Source organism: Octopus bimaculoides, chromosome 5 (genome assembly GCF_046866305.1).
Source record: "Octopus bimaculoides isolate indiv1 chromosome 5, ASM4686630v1, whole genome shotgun sequence".
Taxonomy (NCBI): domain Eukaryota; kingdom Metazoa; phylum Mollusca; class Cephalopoda; order Octopoda; family Octopodidae; genus Octopus; species Octopus bimaculoides.
Window position 1 is genome coordinate 74,957,418 of NC_142932.1, and position 18,103 is coordinate 74,975,520.

At 37.9% G+C, this 18,103-nt stretch overlaps 1 protein-coding gene across 25 annotated transcripts in view; it reads left to right on the top strand.

Moving 5' to 3' along the window:
• The window catches only part of LOC106875722 (rho guanine nucleotide exchange factor 11), a 404,455-nt gene that overhangs the window by 151,769 nt on the left and 234,583 nt on the right, over positions 1 to 18,103 (top strand). For all 25 annotated transcript variants that reach the window (XM_089352417.1, XM_089352437.1, XM_089352419.1 and 22 more), the window contains one exon: positions 10,013 to 10,062. In XM_089352417.1, coding sequence (XP_089208543.1) covers positions 10,013 to 10,062 — 50 coding nt within the window. The remainder of the gene's footprint in view (positions 1 to 10,012; positions 10,063 to 18,103) is intronic.

Genomic DNA, 18,103 nt, shown 5'->3' on the forward strand with positions numbered 1-18,103 from the left:
TAAAGTTGACAGAATCAATACAGAATTTTGTATATATTTTGTCTTCTTGTTCATAAGTTTAAGCATCTCTAAATCATTAGTCCTTGACCTAGGCGTTAAGTTCTTCCTTGGGATATTGTGAACTTGTGTCATTATCATCATTTAATGTCCATGTGCCATGCTGGCAGAGAGGAGGAGAGTAAATGTTAAAGGGTGCTTTGGATGAGGAGCTGAATGGGAAGGCTTTGGGTTTTCTTAAAAATAAATTATTAAGATCATGTTGAATTGTTTTATTTGAAACACATTTTCATAAAATTATTTTTGGCGATTAAAATATGAATAAGACTTTGTGTTATCAGTGAGTAGAAACATGAATGGCAATACGTTAATGTCCAACATCATTTTGTTATATAAAGTCCTTGCTTTCTTTATTAATTTCTATAAAAGCTTTAATATAGGTGCAGGAGTAGCTGTATGGTAAGAAGTTTGCTTCCCAATCACATGGTTCTGAGTTCAGTTCCACTGCGTAGCACCTTGTTTAACTGTTTTCTATTACACCCTCAGGCTGACCTAACCCTTGTGAGTGGATTTGGTTGATGGAAACTAAAAGAAAACTATCGTGTGTGTGTATATATATATGTGTGTGTATGTATCCTTGTGTCTGTGTTTGTCTCCTGCTCCCTTACCTCTTGAGAGCTAGTGTTGGTGTATTTACGACCCCATAACTTAGCAGTTTGACAAAAGAAACCAATAGTATAAGTACCAGGCTTAAAAAAAAAAGAAAACCACTAGGGTTGATTCGTTTGACTAAAATTCTTCAAGGTGGTGCCCCAGCATGACCGCAACTAATAACTGAAACAAAAAATAAGGGATAAAAGACAGGGGCACTATGTCAAGTGCTACCCACTCTGTTACAAGCATTTAAGCTAGTTCTTCAGTTTGATGATACCTTTCCCTCTCCCTTCTAGAGTCTTAAAGACCTGGTAGAGGATCATAGGTACTACCTTCTTCTGACAGAAAAAAAAAAAAAAAATAATGATAATAATAACAAGCTGGACCCATGAAAAATTCATGGAAAACATAAAAAATGTAAGCATCTGTAAACAGTGTACTGGTGCCATGAGAAATGTTTGTATATTATGACTGTCTGTCTTTACGTTCTGAGTTCAAATTCTTATTTCTTTATTGCCCACAAGGGGCTAAACATAGAGGGGACAGACAAGGACAGGCAAAGGGATTAAGTCGATTACATCGACCCCAGTGCGTAACTGGTACTTAATTTATCGACCCCGAAAGGATGAAAGGTAAAGTCGACCTCGGTGGAATTTGAACTCAGAACGTAACGGCAGACGAAATACCGCTAAGCATTTCATCCGGTGTGCTAACGTTTCTGCCATCTCGCCGCCTTCTGAGTTCAAATTCTGCCGAGGTCGACTTTACCTTTTGTCCTTTCGGGGTCGATAAATTAAGTACTAGTGGTATACTGGGGTCGATCTGATCAACTGGTCCCCTCCCCACAAAAATTTCAGGCCTAGAAAAGTATATTGTGACAGTTACAAAATATAGAAAGTAATGTAACATCAATAACTATATACCCCAATCAAAATATCTGTTACACAAACTTAAACGGAATTACCATTTAAACTTAAGATACATCGTACATATTCAAAGAACCTTCTTGGTTTAGTGGTATGGAACGTTCTTCTGGTATTCTTTTATTCTTTCACTTGGTTCAGTCATTTGACGGTGGTCATGCTGGGGCACCACCCTTTGACCAAAGAAATTGACTCCTGGACTTGTTCCCTGTAAGCCTGGTGCTTATTCTATCAGTCTCTTCTGCTGAACAGCTAAATTACAGGGGCCACAAATGCACCAACATCAGTTGTCAAGCAATGGTGGTGGTGGGACAAACACAGACACAAACACACACACATCCATATTCATAAATACATACATACATATATATATATATATATATATATATATATATATATATATATAGATATGACAGGCTTAGAGGTAGTGGTGATGCTGGCTGGTGCAATTTTGTGGTTTTCTGGTATGGTGAGTGAGATCCAGCAGGCCCCTAACTGGTTCCCTGATCTTAAAGGTGTAATGTGGATGTGAAATGATGGAGCGGCTGGTGTGGTGATGATGCTAGCTGGTGCGCTAATCTTCCTCACAGTACTTTATGGGAGACAATATTTTGTGTGTATGTCACAATACATTTTTGGCCTTGTGTGTTATCCCAATTGAGTGTCATAACTCTTACTTTGATATTGTTCATAGCTCGTGCTCTTGAAAATGCGACATATAATTGGCCATGAGAAAATACCGGACGAGGCAAATGTATTTCAACATTTTCAAATGTTTGCCCTTGAGCCTTATTGTCATTGAATATGCAAATCGAAGTGGAAACTGAAGTCTGTTCAGTTTGAATGGAATATTTGCATCACTTGGGCTAAGTTTCATTCTGAGAATTAGAACTGTATGACTTCTGTTGGAGCCTGTTACCAATGATGCCTCTACACAATGTTCATGAAGTCTTTGCACTATCATGCGAGTTCCATTACATAATCCATGACTGATTGAAAGATTTCTCAGCAGCATTACAATAGCCCCTACTTTTAAGTTGAGTCGATGAGGAGGCATACCAGATAGAGCGAGTTTATGAATTCAAATGGATAGTTCTGAACCTCATCTTCATTATTGCAGGACACTGAATCTGTGCTTAAGTACGTTTTAAGTGCCTCTGGTATAATATTAAGAACTTTTTCATTTATTGCCAGACAGTCAGAATTTTTGGGAGGTAAAATTGCTTGTTTTTCCATTTCTTCTGGTGTGCAGTTGTTGAAAATTTCTGGGTACAAATGTACAAATTGAAAGGCAAAAGAACGAAATAATAAATAGATTTATGAATGAAAGTTTGGTAATTGCGTTTACTTCCACCACGCGACACTTATTATTGCAAACGTTTTAACTAACCTATTACTACACACCATACACACACACACACACACACAAATACATTCATATTTATATGTCTGGAGCTGTAGCTGTTATTCAAAGGGGCCAGCCTTGTCATATTCTGTGTGAGGATGAATCTCCCTGAGAACTATGTTAATATTATGCATGTCTGTAGAGTACTCAGCCATTTGTGAGTTAATTTTATGCTCGTGTAGTAATGAAAAATGAAACTGACAGCCAATATTTGCTGTGTCTGTGTATCTCTGTAAAAACTTTTCTTTGGATTTATGTATCTACTGTCTCTCTCCCACTTTCTCTCTTTCTCTTCCTTTATGTCCCTCTTCTCTCCCGCTTTTCTCCCTCCCCTCCCCCTCTCCCCCTCTCCCCCTCCCCCTCTCCCCCTCTCCCCCTCCCCTCTCCCCCCTCTCTCTGCCCCCCTCTCTCCCCCTCTCTCTCCCCCTCTCTCTCCCTCTCTCTTTCTCTCCCACTCTCTGATTCTCTTTTTTCTCTCTTACGTCCTCTCTGTAACATTTAAAAGCACAAAACGAATGCCGTCACCATTCACTGTCTCTCTCTCTCTCTCTCCCCTCGTATTTCCTCTCTGTCCTCCCGTCTCTCGCGTTGTCACTTCTTTGAAGTGTGACGCGCACAACAGGTACGTACAAAAACAAAAAAGCGTATTATTGATAATAATAAAATGCATGTAAATATCTAAAATAGTGACACTTGCTGGAAAAGATAAACCACTGCACAAAATTTGCTTTTTATTTATTTGAATAATCAGCTGTTTTAAAAATAAGAAATGAAAGATTAAAACAAAAAACGGTCGTGGACCTACTGCTCTAAATTGCTGAAATAACCCCGTGATTCAATCACCTCCGCTCGCCCATATACATACAATAAAACAAATAATGTTGACCGTGAAATCAAAGAAAAAAAATTCCAAGAGTTATTTCCCTTGGATAACTTCAAATATTGTCATTAAACTGTTTCACTCTTATCAAAACTGTTTGTTGAATGCTAAACTGTCAGGCAGTTACTAATGGAATAATTGGTTTTGAGTTCCATCTTAGATTCTCAGTTCAAACTGCTCCTTGGACCTTTTAAAAATCTAATAACATAAAATAGGCTTGAAAAGCACGCAGATTTAATCTACATGTAAAATTCTTTAAATCGCTGAGGACTTTGTAGGTAATGATAATAATAATAATAAAAATAATAATAATTTTTTTCACATACTTTGTTTTATTGTATGTTGTTATTCAGCCCAAGATTAAATAGTTGTGTTGCTGTTTAGTACCCCCAGGTCATCTTCAATCCAGCTCCTTTTTAATCAAAAATGCTCTAGCTTTTACACCCCATTTTTTTTTAGAGTACATCTATGACTATGTTAAGTATTCTTTTTTTAAGAGTATAGGATGTATTCTCATGGAGATTTAGCTGCTATTTCTAGCAGCCATGTTGAGGCTCTGTAATTGGCTCAAGAATGGGAAATTGGTTTCAGGGATTTTCTTGTTATGGTCAACAACTTTCGAGGAAGCCTCTTCGTGGTTGCTTATCCTGTTAGAAATAGCAGCCGAATTTTCCTCATATCACATCCTTATATTTTAATGAGAGAGAGAGAGATATAATGTAGTCTCAGATATAGTGCATCCAATAAAATGAGGTGGAATGGTCACAGCTGGAAAGTCTAGGTTGGCACATAGTTAAGGGTGTCTGCTTTTTTTATTTGGAGCTGTGATTCTGCATTCAAATCACATTGCAATCAATGATACTTATCATCTTTTAATGATTGTTTTCCATGCTGGCAGCGATGGCAAAGCTGGAGAACTGCACCAGGTTTCAGTCTGTTGTGGCATGGTTTCTACAGCTGGATGCCCGTACTAAAGCCTACCACTTTACAGTGTGTGTTGGGTGCTTTTAATGTGGTACCGGCATTAGTATTTTTATGTGGCACCAACACTACTGCTTCTTATGTGGTAACTGCACAAGACACTTGCAGGTCAATTGTCTTTCCTAGGGTGTTTGGCTTTAACACTTCTGATGTGGAGGACGTGTCTTCTTGGGTACAGCAAGGCACCAGGTATCTCGGTCCTTTGTCATCTAGTCTGAAAGGTTCAGTATCCTGAGGTTATCCTTTGGTACCTTGTCCTATGTCTTCTTGGGTCTCCCTCTTCCATGAGTTCCATCCACTTTGAGAAATCAACACTTCTTTATGGAGCTGTTGGTATCCATCGATACATTAATAGAAATTATTTTTTGAGGTATGTTTGCAGCTCCAGGTTGTCAGTGGTGATGTAATGATCATTGGTAAATTTTAAAAGCAAAGTTTTCAGGGATGTATAAACATTTTTATTTATTTATTAAAACGCAAACCAGATAATTACTTTTACTCCAGAAATGAATAACAAATAGTGAAGAATTATCATGTATCCTTCACAATTTCCAGGTGCAGGCTTGGCTGTGTGGTAAGAAGTTTGCTTTTCAATCACATGGTTCCAGGTTCACTCCCACTGTGTGGCACCTTGGGCAAGTTTTTTCTGTTAAAACTTTGGGCTGACCAAATTTTGTGAGTGAAGATGGAAACTGGAAGAAGTTTGCCTGTGTGTGTATGTGTTTGTTCCCCACCAACGCTTGACAACCAGTGTTGGTGTGTTTGTGTTCCCGTAACTTTGCGGGAAAAAATTAGTGGAGTCGATTAGTTCAACTAAAATTCTCCAAGGCGGTGCCCAAACATGGCCGCAGTCTAATGACTAAAACAAGGTAAAAGATAAAAGATGAGATATATTCCAAATTTTTAATTTAACTGAATTTTGTCCAGCACAGCTAGATAATTTACATTAATTACTAAGTATTAAGGAGTTATCTCCCTTATTCCTAAAAGAAAAAAAACCCCGCAAAACACTTGTCTCTCATTTTTGCCCCTACCTTATATTCATCATGTCTCACTACATTCCATCTTTTGATCAATGTTACATTAACAAAATGCCACTACACACGCGCACGCGCGCACACACACACACGCAGACGCAAGACAGCCTTCTTCAGTTTCTGTCTACTGAATTCACTCATAAGGCTTTGGTTGATCTGGGGCTATAGTAGGATTCACTTGCCCAAAGTGTTACACAATGAAACTAAGCCCAAGACCACATATTTGGGAAGCAGACTTCTTTACCACACAACCCTACCAGTGCCTGTCGTGGTTTCTGGTTTGATGATGTGTTATTGGCTGTGTTGTTGTTTTTGTCTGTGATCAAAGTATCAACAACATCTCATCTGCTTAGGTGTATCTTGGACTATATTACCTGATGTATTGTTCCCTTTTCTAAGATGGCAGGATGTGATTTGAGGGGAATGTGACTGCTGTTTCATGCAAGTTAGGTGACCACATAAAGGCTCCTTTGTTGGTTTGCTGTTGTTATGTTATTTGCATGCGTATTGTATTCTGGTGAAGTGATCAGCTTGACAGTTTGAATTGTAGTCACCGTTATATTTTAGCTTAGAAAACATATTTTTTTATAAGGGAGTTAGATTGACTATTCAGTACCTACCACCACTGCCATCACAGCTGCTGCAACTACCTGTCACAATTACCACCACCACTGCTGCTCCCATTTCTATGCCTGTTTTCCCATGCTTGCATGCATTGCACAAATCCCCTCCAACATGATACCCCACCACTTGTTGTGTTCCTTTGTGAGGTTCAGCTTCCTGAGATCGGCCTTCACCACTTCTGCACATATTTTCATTGGCCTTCCTTCCTCCAGACAATCTCCTGGCACTTCTTCAACTATCTCTCATCATCCATATACAGTATATGACTATGCCAGTGTAGCTATTAACCCTTTCATTATGTATTTATTTTGAAATGCTCTGTGTTTCTCTCAATTATTTTAGCTATAACAAAGAATTTAGTCAAATAACTTAGTTATCATTAAGCTAGTGTTAGGAACATTAATTGTGACTAAGGTTTGGTGGAAAATTTTAATTCAAAATTTATGAAAACAAGACATTTGTACTAACAGAGCCAGAGCTGGTTTCAGCTGGATTGATAATGTATCAGTTCTTATTTGGCATTACTATCCTCTTAGACACTTTCAGAGAACCATGTTTTGCTTGTATGTTCTATTTTTGATGAGGTTTCTACAGCTAGATACCCTTATTAATGCCACCCACTATGACAGAGCCTATTTAATGCATTTTGTTGTAGTACCATCACTAGAGGAGTAAAGTTAAAGGATCCTATCTATATTGACTCTGTTTACCAGTCACTTTAGTATGGCACCAGCATATTAGTATGGTTGTCTTGTTCCCTGCAAGACTAAAAAGTTGTCTTTGTGTGTTCAAAGCAGACATGACTGAAAAGGTGGGTAAAAGACAGAGATGCCAAAGAGAAATAATCTGGAGGAGAGAGTGAAAGAAGAGAGTATAAGTATGATGGGAGAAACAGATTGGTAGGGCAGTGAGTAATGAAAGAAGAGTGAGGGAAGGGGCATGATGTATGACAGTGGTGATTGGAAGAAGTAATGTGAGGGAGCGTGAAGGATTGGAGGATATTAACATATATGCATAATGTGTGTGTGTGTGTGTGTATGCGCATGCATACTTTAGCCCTTCATCAGCTGACACAAAACTACCTCACTCAGTGCAACCTCCCACCTATGAGGGGGTCTTGTCTTGCAAGTTATTCAGTGACCTCACAAGTGCTGGTGCCATAGATAAGCACCCAGTACACACTGTTTAGTGGTTGCTATCAGAGAGAACATCCAGCTGTAAAAACCATGTCAAGCAGATGTTGGAGCTCAACATAGTCCTCTGGATTATTGGATCTTGTCAAACCATCCAACTCATGCCAGCATGGAAAAAAGGATTGTAAATGAGATGATTATATGTAAATATGTGCACTGGACTTCTGAAAAGTTCCCCCCCCCCCATTAAATTCCATTTGCAAGGCATTGATCAACTTAGGTACATTATCAGACACCTATCCAAGAAGCCATACAGTGGGGAAGGTCTCAGAATGACATGATTATGTTTGTGCTTTGTTGTTTGTAACTATTTTTGTTTGAAACTTAATAAAGTGCAATTTTTGCTGTTGGATATATGCATGTGTGCATGCATGTAGCTCTTGGTTAAGACTTCAGGCTGTACTACTTTTGACTGTATTGCCTCCAGGAAAAGCACCCATAAATCCATTAAGTATCATGGTTGAATAATTATAGGCAGAACGTCTAAGCTGTTAAATTATTTTCCCCAGCTTAACCAAATCTCCAAATTTGATAGAGCTCTTTCTCTCATGCTAGCATTGAGTCAATGTGCGTGTAAATCAGTACTAAAATGAAGCACTAATGTAATGTGGGTGATATAAAAATATTATTTGTTTTATGGAATTTAATTCATTCAAAATAGAAATATATTTTTTATCCAGTTTTGAGATGATTGCTGTAACAGAAATGTAATATTTAGATTCCTTAAGCAAAGAAATAATAGAATAATTCAAGTAATGAAAGTTTTATAAGCTTTTTAAGTTTCTTGCTTTGATAAACAGGAAGTTATGTCTGTTTATAGCACCCATAAAATATATATATATAAATATATAGGCACAGGTATGGCTACATATATTGGTGCAACAGTGGCTTTGTAACTGAGAAGCTTGCTTCCCAACCATGTGGTCTCAGGTTCAGTCCCACTGCACAGCACCTTGGGCAAGTGTCTTCTCCTTTCATCCCAGACTAACCAAAGTCTTCTGAGTGGGTTTAGTAGAAAGAAACTGGAAGAAACCTATTGTATATTTATCTGTCTGTCTCTGTCCCTCCACATTGTGTGTGTGTGTGTGTGTGTGCCCTTGCCTTGACATCATGTAATGGTTGTAAATGAGCATCAGTTTTATACAATCAGTGTTGTTCATTTCCTGTGTTCTGTGAAAAACATCTCTGGCCATGGGGAAAATATTACCTTGCTTGGAAACAAGATGAGGGTTGGCAACAAGAAGGGCATCCAGCTGTAGGAAATCTGCCTCAACAAATTCCGTCTAACCAATGTAAACATGGTAAAGTGAATGCTAAAGTGGTGATGATGATAGAAAATGCACAAGCAACCTAGGATCTTTGAAGATATCCCTTTTAGGTTCTTCTACAATAGCAAGTTTAGTTTCATTTCAAATAGACCGAGACAATAAGTCTTTCTATGAAACAGATGTTGTTTTAGGGTGTTTTTGTAGCAGTTCCTTCCCCTGCTTTACCTATATATATTTTAAGCTGTTCCTGATTGATAATCAACATAGTGGCATTTGTGTTGTTCTTATGGGTATGGGTTAGGGTTAGGGTTAGAGTTGTGGTCAGTGTGTAGCCACATTTCTCTGGGAAGATGAATGGTGTGAGTATCAAGTAGTTGAAGTTGTGAGTGGGTAGCATAAAAATGGTGAGTTTTGAGGGTCAGAAGTGTAGTGTGTGTAGTAGCGGTGGGACTGAGCCAATGGTTGTAGAGAGGAGTATTAAGAGAGACTAACATAATGTATTGAATGTGTTTATTTGGATGTTAGCCAAAATGTATGTGTGTAATTGTGCGTATTGATCCTAGTGTGTGTGCTTGTATAATAGTGTGGAATGTATGTAATAGGGTGAATGTAGATGTGTGCCTGTGATATATGAAACCTTTATGTGTGAAATAGTCAGAGTATTGTGCCAATTGTTTGTATATAATAGTATGAGTAGTGTACCAGATGTGAGTATGTGTGTGTAATATGTGTAGAGTTTTGATCTAGATGTGCAATCAAAAATGGTTTAGCTGGTGGAGCTAAATCATCAATTTTATACAAGTACTAGTCAAGTACTGGGGTTGATGAAATTGACTACACCCTTCCCTCAAAATTTCAGACCTTATGCCTATAACAGAAAAGGTTTTGAATTATACCTTGCCTTGAGATGCCAATATTCAATTTAAATATTAGTTGCTCATGTTATAAGTATGCGTTTGTTTTATTATTTTGGTAATATTCTTCTACTTCCTATTTGTCATCCGTTATCATTTATCTGAAATGGAATCCGTTTTTTTTGTGTATTTTCAGATGGAGCAGCCTCAAAAGCTGGGGTGCAACAAGGGGATAAAATTATCAAGGTGAGTTATTTCCACAGACTCAAAACACATTTACTGTATTAAGACAAATGAAGCTTGTGTTACATTTTTTTTTAGGAATAGACCTTATGAGTTCTTGATTTTATTTATTAGTACACCTAGTGGAAACTGCTTATTGTAATAACTATAGAATGAAGCCTTTTTGATAACAACAGCTAGCTGATAGCATTAAGTAAAGGATATAACAATACATGGGCTTTTGATTTTTACAAACAGCTAATGTTTAATTAAAGGAGAAGTTTAGGACCCAGTAATTTTGCTAACAGTAACCTTTGATACTTTTATCTATGAGTTAAATATATTACTCCTTCTGCATATTTATATACATATACATCTCATGCATCTGTTATTCATTTCAGTCCTTTGGACTGCAGCTATGCTGGGGCACTGCCTTGAGGAGTTTAGTCAAACAACTCGATTTCAGTACTTATTTTTTAAAGACTGGTACTTATCCTATTGGTTTCTTTTGCTGAACTACCTATGCTGGTTGTCATGCAAAGGTTGGGGACAAATACAAGTATGCCATATAAAAAGCACCTGTGCTGGTGCCACATAAAAAACATCCATGCTGGTTGCCATGTAAAAGCACCCAGTGCATTCTGTAAAGTGGTTGGTTGGTTGGTTGGTCATTAGGAAGGGCATCCAGCCCTAGAAACCATGCCAAAACCGATAATTGGAGCCTGGGTAGCTCTTGAGCAGGTCAGCTTCTCTCAAACAACCCAACCCATACAAACATGGAAAATGGACATTAAATGATGGTGATATATACACACATACCCACAGTAAGCATCTTTCCATTTCCATCTACGAGATCCACTCACAAAGCTTAGATTGGCTTGAAGCTATAGGAGAAGACATTCACCCAAAGTGCCACAGTGGAACTCAACCCAAGACTACATGGTTGGGGAGTAAACTTCTCAACCACACACCCATGCCTAGAGAGAGAGAGAGAGTGTGTGTGTGTTAGTGTTTGCAGGCAGACATGGCCTATATGGTCTGTTTCACAACCAAGTGATTTCAGGTTCATTCTGACTATGTAGCCTTCAACTATTGCCCAGGGCTAAGCAATGCTTTGTGAGTGAATTTGGTCGAAAGAAACTGTATGGAGGTTGATCATAATTGAACATACATGCTGCCATGGTTTGGATGGTTTGACAAGATCCAGCAAGCTGGAGGACAACATTTCACTCCAGAATCTTCTTGGTTTGATGCCCTTCTTAACATCTATCGCTTCACAGATTGTGCTGGGTGCTTCTTTTTGTTTTTCATGGTGACAGCACCAGTGAGGTCACCATGAAAATTGCAACACTTAAAAAGCACCCTTCGCTAAGTGTTGAGAAGGTAAAATATGAAAGAAAGGACAGAAACAAGTATCTTGCTGTACAGGAGTTGCATTGCTACCTTGCATTATATATGCTTTGTAAGGTGGTGAGCTGGCAGAATTGTGAGCATGCCAGGCAAAATGCTTAGCAGTACTTTGTCTCTACATTCTGAGTTCAAATTCCGACATAGTCGACTTTACCTTTCATCCTTTCAGGGTCAATAAAATAAGTACCAGTTGAGCACTGGGGTTCATATAATCAACTAGCCCCCTCATCCCAAATTTCAGGCCTTGTGCCTATAAATAGAAAGGATTATATATGCGTTGTGTATGTGTGTATGCATGTATGTTTGCATTGATCTCTCATTGCTTGACAACCGATTTTGGTTTGTTTATGTCCTTTTAACTGAGTGCTTCATCAAGAAGAGATTGATAAAGGAAGTAAGTACCTGACTTAAAATATGTACTGGGTTGATTTGATCAACCAGACCCTTTCGAGGCAGACCTCTCTTATTTACACACTACTCCTGTCTCTGTATTTCCCTGCTTCCTATTTTCATTTTTTGTTTCATTTTTCATTCTGATCCTCCTCCTTTCTCTTACAGTCCTTATTCATGCTCTCTCCCTCCCTGTTAGTTTGTTCTCTTTTTCTCTCTCTCTCTCTCTCTCTCTCTCTCTCCTTCTCACATGGACACATTTTCTTCCTCCTTTTTCATTTTCTAATTTGCTTCTCACTCACCTTCTCTTACTCCCTTCTCACATCACTCCTACCATCTTTCACCCTCTCTCTTTCTCTCACACTCTCTAAATTCCACCCTCCTGTGTGCTTAAATACTACAACTGTTGAAAAAATGTTCAATCTCTTTTTCTCTGCGGCTCTTGTACACCCAATGTAATTAGCTCTTACTGTATATTGTGGCTACTGACGGCTTTACTGATGATCTCATACTTTTATTTAAATCTTGTAAACATAAAAAACAGATGTTAGGTGAAATCATAGTGGAATGATAAACTAAATTACTTGGGTTTAATTATTGCTAAACTTTGGCTTAAATCATTTCAGATTTTAAGACATAGTAACATGTACATATAAGTATACCTGTTTGCATGCGCGCGCGCACGCACGCACGCACACCCACACCCACCCACACACACACACACACACACACACACACACACATGTATATGCATACACATATATGTGCATTCACACATACATATACACAGAACTATTCAATTATCATCTTCATTTTTAAATCAGTTTGCCTGTACAGCAATGGGTTAGACAGACTGTCACAATTTGAGCTGTTCTTATTTGGAATTACTGTGTTCATAGATGGCTTAAAGCACCAAATCTTGCTCAGACAACTCCATTTTAGCATGGTTCCTATGACTGGATGCCACTCCTATCACCAATCACTTTACAGAGTGAACTGGATATATTTTACTTTGGCACCAACACTAGAGAGAATGTCTTGTCTTCAACAAGACTAAAGGGTCCTCTCAACCCTACATTATCTCTGCCGAATTTGCCAACCACTTCATTGCATGAACCAGTGCATGTTATCATGGCACCAGCACCAGTGAGGTTGTCATGTAAATCACAATACTGAATAGTTTCCACTTTGCTAAGGAGATGAAAAGAGAGTGGGATGACAGAAGATGAAGTTTTAAAGCTAGTGAGATAAAGGAAAGTATGATAGGAGTAATATATTTATTAGTGTGAAAGGGGATTGATGATAGAGGAGTGTGTAACAGTAGCTTTTTGTTTTTCATGGTGACAGCACCAGTGAGGTCACCATGAAAATTGCAACACTTAAAAAGCACCCTTCGCTAAGTGTTGAGAAGGTAAAATATGAAAGAAAGGACAGAAACAAGTATCTTGCTGTACAGGAGTTGCATTGCTACCTTGCATTATATATGCTTTGTAAGGTGGTGAGCTGGCAGAATTGTGAGCATGCCAGGCAAAAGTAATAGAAGAGAAAAACAATAATACCAGGAGTTAATGGGAGAGAGGCAGTGATGGCAACTACTTGTTTAATGGTAAAAGGGTGAGTGATTGATGGACAGTTGTAGAGGTGGGTAATGATAATCGAAGTGTGGTGTATGCCAATCATAAGTATCTTAGAGGAGAGGGAGTGGCTAAGTGTAATGATGGGGATACTAATCCCTCATTTCATAAGGTATTGTGAGGATTAGGGTTAGAGAGCGGAGTTGAATAATAAGTATGGTGGTGGGGTTGAATAAAGCTACACCACTGGATTTCTTGTATGTCCACAGCTGCTTTAGACATGCCTTGTAGAATTTCTACCTATACTTTTCCTACATATCAAGTAAGGCCATTTCCCTGATGGAAACAAAGTGCTATCTATTTTCCTACTTACTAAAACTTTGATCTTTGACATGTGCATGTATGTCATCATTATCATCATCATGCTGACATATGTTGGATGGTTTGACAGGATTTGATGGTCCCAATGACTGCAATGTACTCCAGTGTCTGCTTTAGCATGGTTTTTATGACTTGATGATGCCCTTCTTGACAACAACCACTTGTAGCATGTACTGGGTACTTATTTCATGCCACCAGTGCTAAAAATGGTTGTATGTATATGTATGCATGTGTGGGCCGTTGCCAGTACCTCCTGACTGGCCTTCGTGCCGGTGGCACATAAAAGCACCCACTACACTCTCAGAGTGGTTAGTGTTAGGAAGGGCATCCAGCTGTAGAAACTCTGCCAGATCAGATTGGAGCCTGGTGCAGCCATCCGGTTCAACAGTCCTCAGTCAAATCGTCGAACCCATGCTAGCATGGAAAGCGGACGTTAAACGATGATGATGATGATATATATATATATTTACATATAAATGCACTCATGTGAGTGATTGTATGTGTATATTTATGTTCTACACTGTCACTGCTTGATTGGAGCAGTGCTGATGTTGGTGTTCCTTGTTGACATTATGACCTGCTGGTTTGTGCTATTTATAAATTTGTGGAATAATAAAATTACTTCAAAAACAGATAAGGGTTACTGACAGGAAGAGCATCAAGCCATAAAGTTCTGCTTCAAGTAACTCCCCATCCAAACCCTTCCTAGTATGAAAAAAAAATACAGATGTTGAATGAATGAATGAGTGAATGATGAGAAATTGTCATGTTGCCCTGTGTTGTCGACAAAATCTTGTTTTTTGTAATTGAGAAATCTTCTGGTGAATTTGTCTTCTTCTGTTTCATTGTACATACCCTATATGATGTCATAAAAAACTTTTTTCACCCAAAAATGTGTCAAAAATATTATCCTGGGTCCTATATGCAAAGTTGGACTTCCCACAAGCTTTAATACACCAAAAAGGTTTTTTTTTTTCTATAGGTGCAGGAGTGGTTGTGTGGTAAGTAGCTTGCCTACCAACCACATGGTTCCGGGTTCAGTCCCACTGTGTGGCACCTTGGGCAAGTGTCTTCTACTATAGCCTCGAGCTGACCAAAGCCTTGTGAGTGGATTTGGTAGACAGAAACTGAAAAAAGCCCATCGTATATATGTATATGTATATATATATATATATATATATATATATATATATATGTGTGTGTATGTGTGTGTTTGTGTGTCTGTGTTTGTCCCCCCAACATCGCTTGACAACCGATGCTGGTGTGTTTACGTCCCCGTAACTTAGCGGTTCGGCAAAAGAGACCGATAGAATAAGTACTAGGCTTCCAAAGAATAAGTCCTGGGGTCGATTTGCTCGACCAAAGGCTGTGCTCCAGCATGGCCGCAGTCAAATAACTGAAACAAGTAAAAGAGTAAAGAGAGTATGTACTGCTGAAATCGAAGGAACATCTCATATATCCACACATCTTTTTATGCACTCAAATACAGTAATTTGGTTAAGCAGTCTCCATCCCAGTTTACTTGATTATATATATTCGTGTTTACCACAACTTAAAACTTATGTTTGTTTTTTTTTGTTGTTTTTGTTTTTGTACTGTTATTTATTAAAATGCTTTTGTTAGTCCTGTGGGCATTTCTTAACCCCTGGCTCTAACCTTGACCTCAGTATAAAACCAGTTTTATTCCATTGTTTCAGTTTTGTGGAAATGTCTTCATTGCCTAAATAACATAAATGATTGTAGGTGTGGAGGCATAAATTCAAAAAGAGCACCATAAATTCAAAAAGAGCACCATAAACAATGATTGCTATTTTAGCTTACTGGAATCACTGGTTAAACAGCCTAGATAAATATAAGAAGGGTGTAGTTGAAAGAATCAACCCCAATACTTATTTTCAAGTCTGGTATCTTATCTATTTGATTAATCTCTTTTGCAGCACTACTTTACATTACAAGGACATAAACAAACCAACAATAACTGTCAAATGGTGACAGAAGAGAGGGTGCACAAACACAAAGACACACTCGCACAACATGCTTCCACATAGTTTCCATCAACCAGATTCACTCACAAGGCATTGATCAACCCATGACTATAATAGAAGACAGTTGCCCAAGGTGGTGTGCAGTAGCAGTGAGATTGAACCTGACACCACTTGGTTGTAAAGTGAATTTCTTAACCACAGAGCCACCTTTTAACAAACCGATGTGAATGTAGCAGCTGAGATTTTTGAGGTGATGTACTTTTGAATTGAGCAACATGCAAATTCATATTGTCACCTAAGGCAAGACACAATATTTTAGTTAATTTAGCTGCAAATAATTAACAAGCTGACTGATTCATGTGAGGAGGCAACGATAACCAGTTCCACGTAAAACATCTGTTGTCAGAATTTTGTTCTGAATTTTCATATTTGTGTAATCTTTAATTGAAGAAATTTATGCAACATAGAAAAAAAAGAGAGCTAATTTCACTTGTTTCCTTTTTTGAATCTTTATAAGATTTCTAATTAAGTATTTTTTTTTGTATTTGTATATTTATCTATTTATCAGCACTTAAAGATGAATCGTGTTATCAGTGTTGCATTAAGTAATTATTTTTATCTCTAGATTTTATCTCTGATTCTCTGGAGTTTCATGTTAATCAGTTTTGTGGGTACCTTTCGGTGTTGTAGACTTTTACTGAGAAATATGTTTGTGGTAACATTTGAAATAGCGGCAAGTACCACTTCCTTGTTTATCATAGGCTATATGATACGGTTGATAAAGAAGCAATGTATATATACGTGTCATCATAATCAACATCACCAACAACATTGTTATCATTGTTTCAATGTCCATTTTTCCATGCTTGCATGGAGTTTATGGCTGGATGTCCTTCCTGTTGCCAACCTACACCTCTGTCCAAGCATGGTAATATTTCCTCCATGGCCAAACATATTTCCACTGTATATTGGAAATGAATGACATCCATTTACAACAATCACACGATATCAAGACTAGGAGAGAGGGAGACACACACATGATGGGCTTTCATTTTCTGCCTACCAAATCCACTCATGAGGCTTTGCTCATTGCAAGGCAATAGTAGAAGATACTTGCTCAAGGTGCTATGTAGTGGGACTGGACCCAAACCTTTTGGGCTGGAAGCAAACTTCCTAACTACACATCTATGCCTGTGCTCTTACATTATTAGTAACCAATGTAAGGCAGTGAGCTAGCAGAATCATTAGCATGCTGGACAAAATGCTTAGCAGCATTTCTTTTGTTTCTACATTCTGAGTTCAAATTCTGCTGAGTTTTGTCTCTACATTCTAAGTTCAAATTTGTGCCAAAATTTGAAACCAATATTTTAAGGTGTCAAGCTAGCAGAATTGTTAGCACATTGGGAGAAATACCTAGCAGCATTTCAGCTGTCTACGTTCAGAGTTCAAATGCCAATGTAGGCAACTTTGCCTTTCATTCTTTTGAGTTTGATAAAATAAGTACCAGTTGAACACGGGGGGGTTGATGTAATCAACTTAATCCCTCCCCTGAACTTGCTGGCCTTGTGCCAAAATTTGAAACTATTATTAGTTACTAATGTATGCTTGCCAATGTGTAAGATGTGCTCTTTTGTAACCCTTCAGCATTCAGAATACTCTCTGAAATGTAATGCTTATTTATTCATATTGTTTTGAATTAATCATACATTATCTCATAGCTTCAAAATTTTGATGATGTGATTGTTTATTTTTAAAATGATATTGTAGGATAGATAACAGGGATCAGATCTGGTCATAAAATGTAAAGTATTTGGGCCTGAAATGGCTGAGTTTAAACACTAACGGGTTAAAGGTTGTCATAGCAGTGGCTTGAGTTAAATTGTTTTGAAGATTTTACATATTCCATGTTGTTTGGAGAATCTAGAGAAAAGGAAGAATTAGAATAGTTAATTTTGGAAACCATAATAAAATTGTCAAGAAATTTGCTCTGGTAAAAAGTTTGAAATTTCCTGAAGTTTTTCATATTATTTAAAACAAAAATGGAGTGGCTGCCTATTTAATTGATATGTTGATTGAAAGACCCACGATTGTCCATAATAACACCAAGGTTTGGACAAACATGAACCGACTATGGATCAAGTAATTTTAATATAGTTAGCATTAAACTTCACTGTTAGACATATGTCTACGACTACTTTTAGAGAGATCTAGTCACACTTGCTTTGTCATACATTATTTATTCTCATATACATACAATATAGCTGTGAATTAAAATCAAAATTGCTTTGCACTCAGACTTTTTGCTCTGATTTGATTGTGTATGTA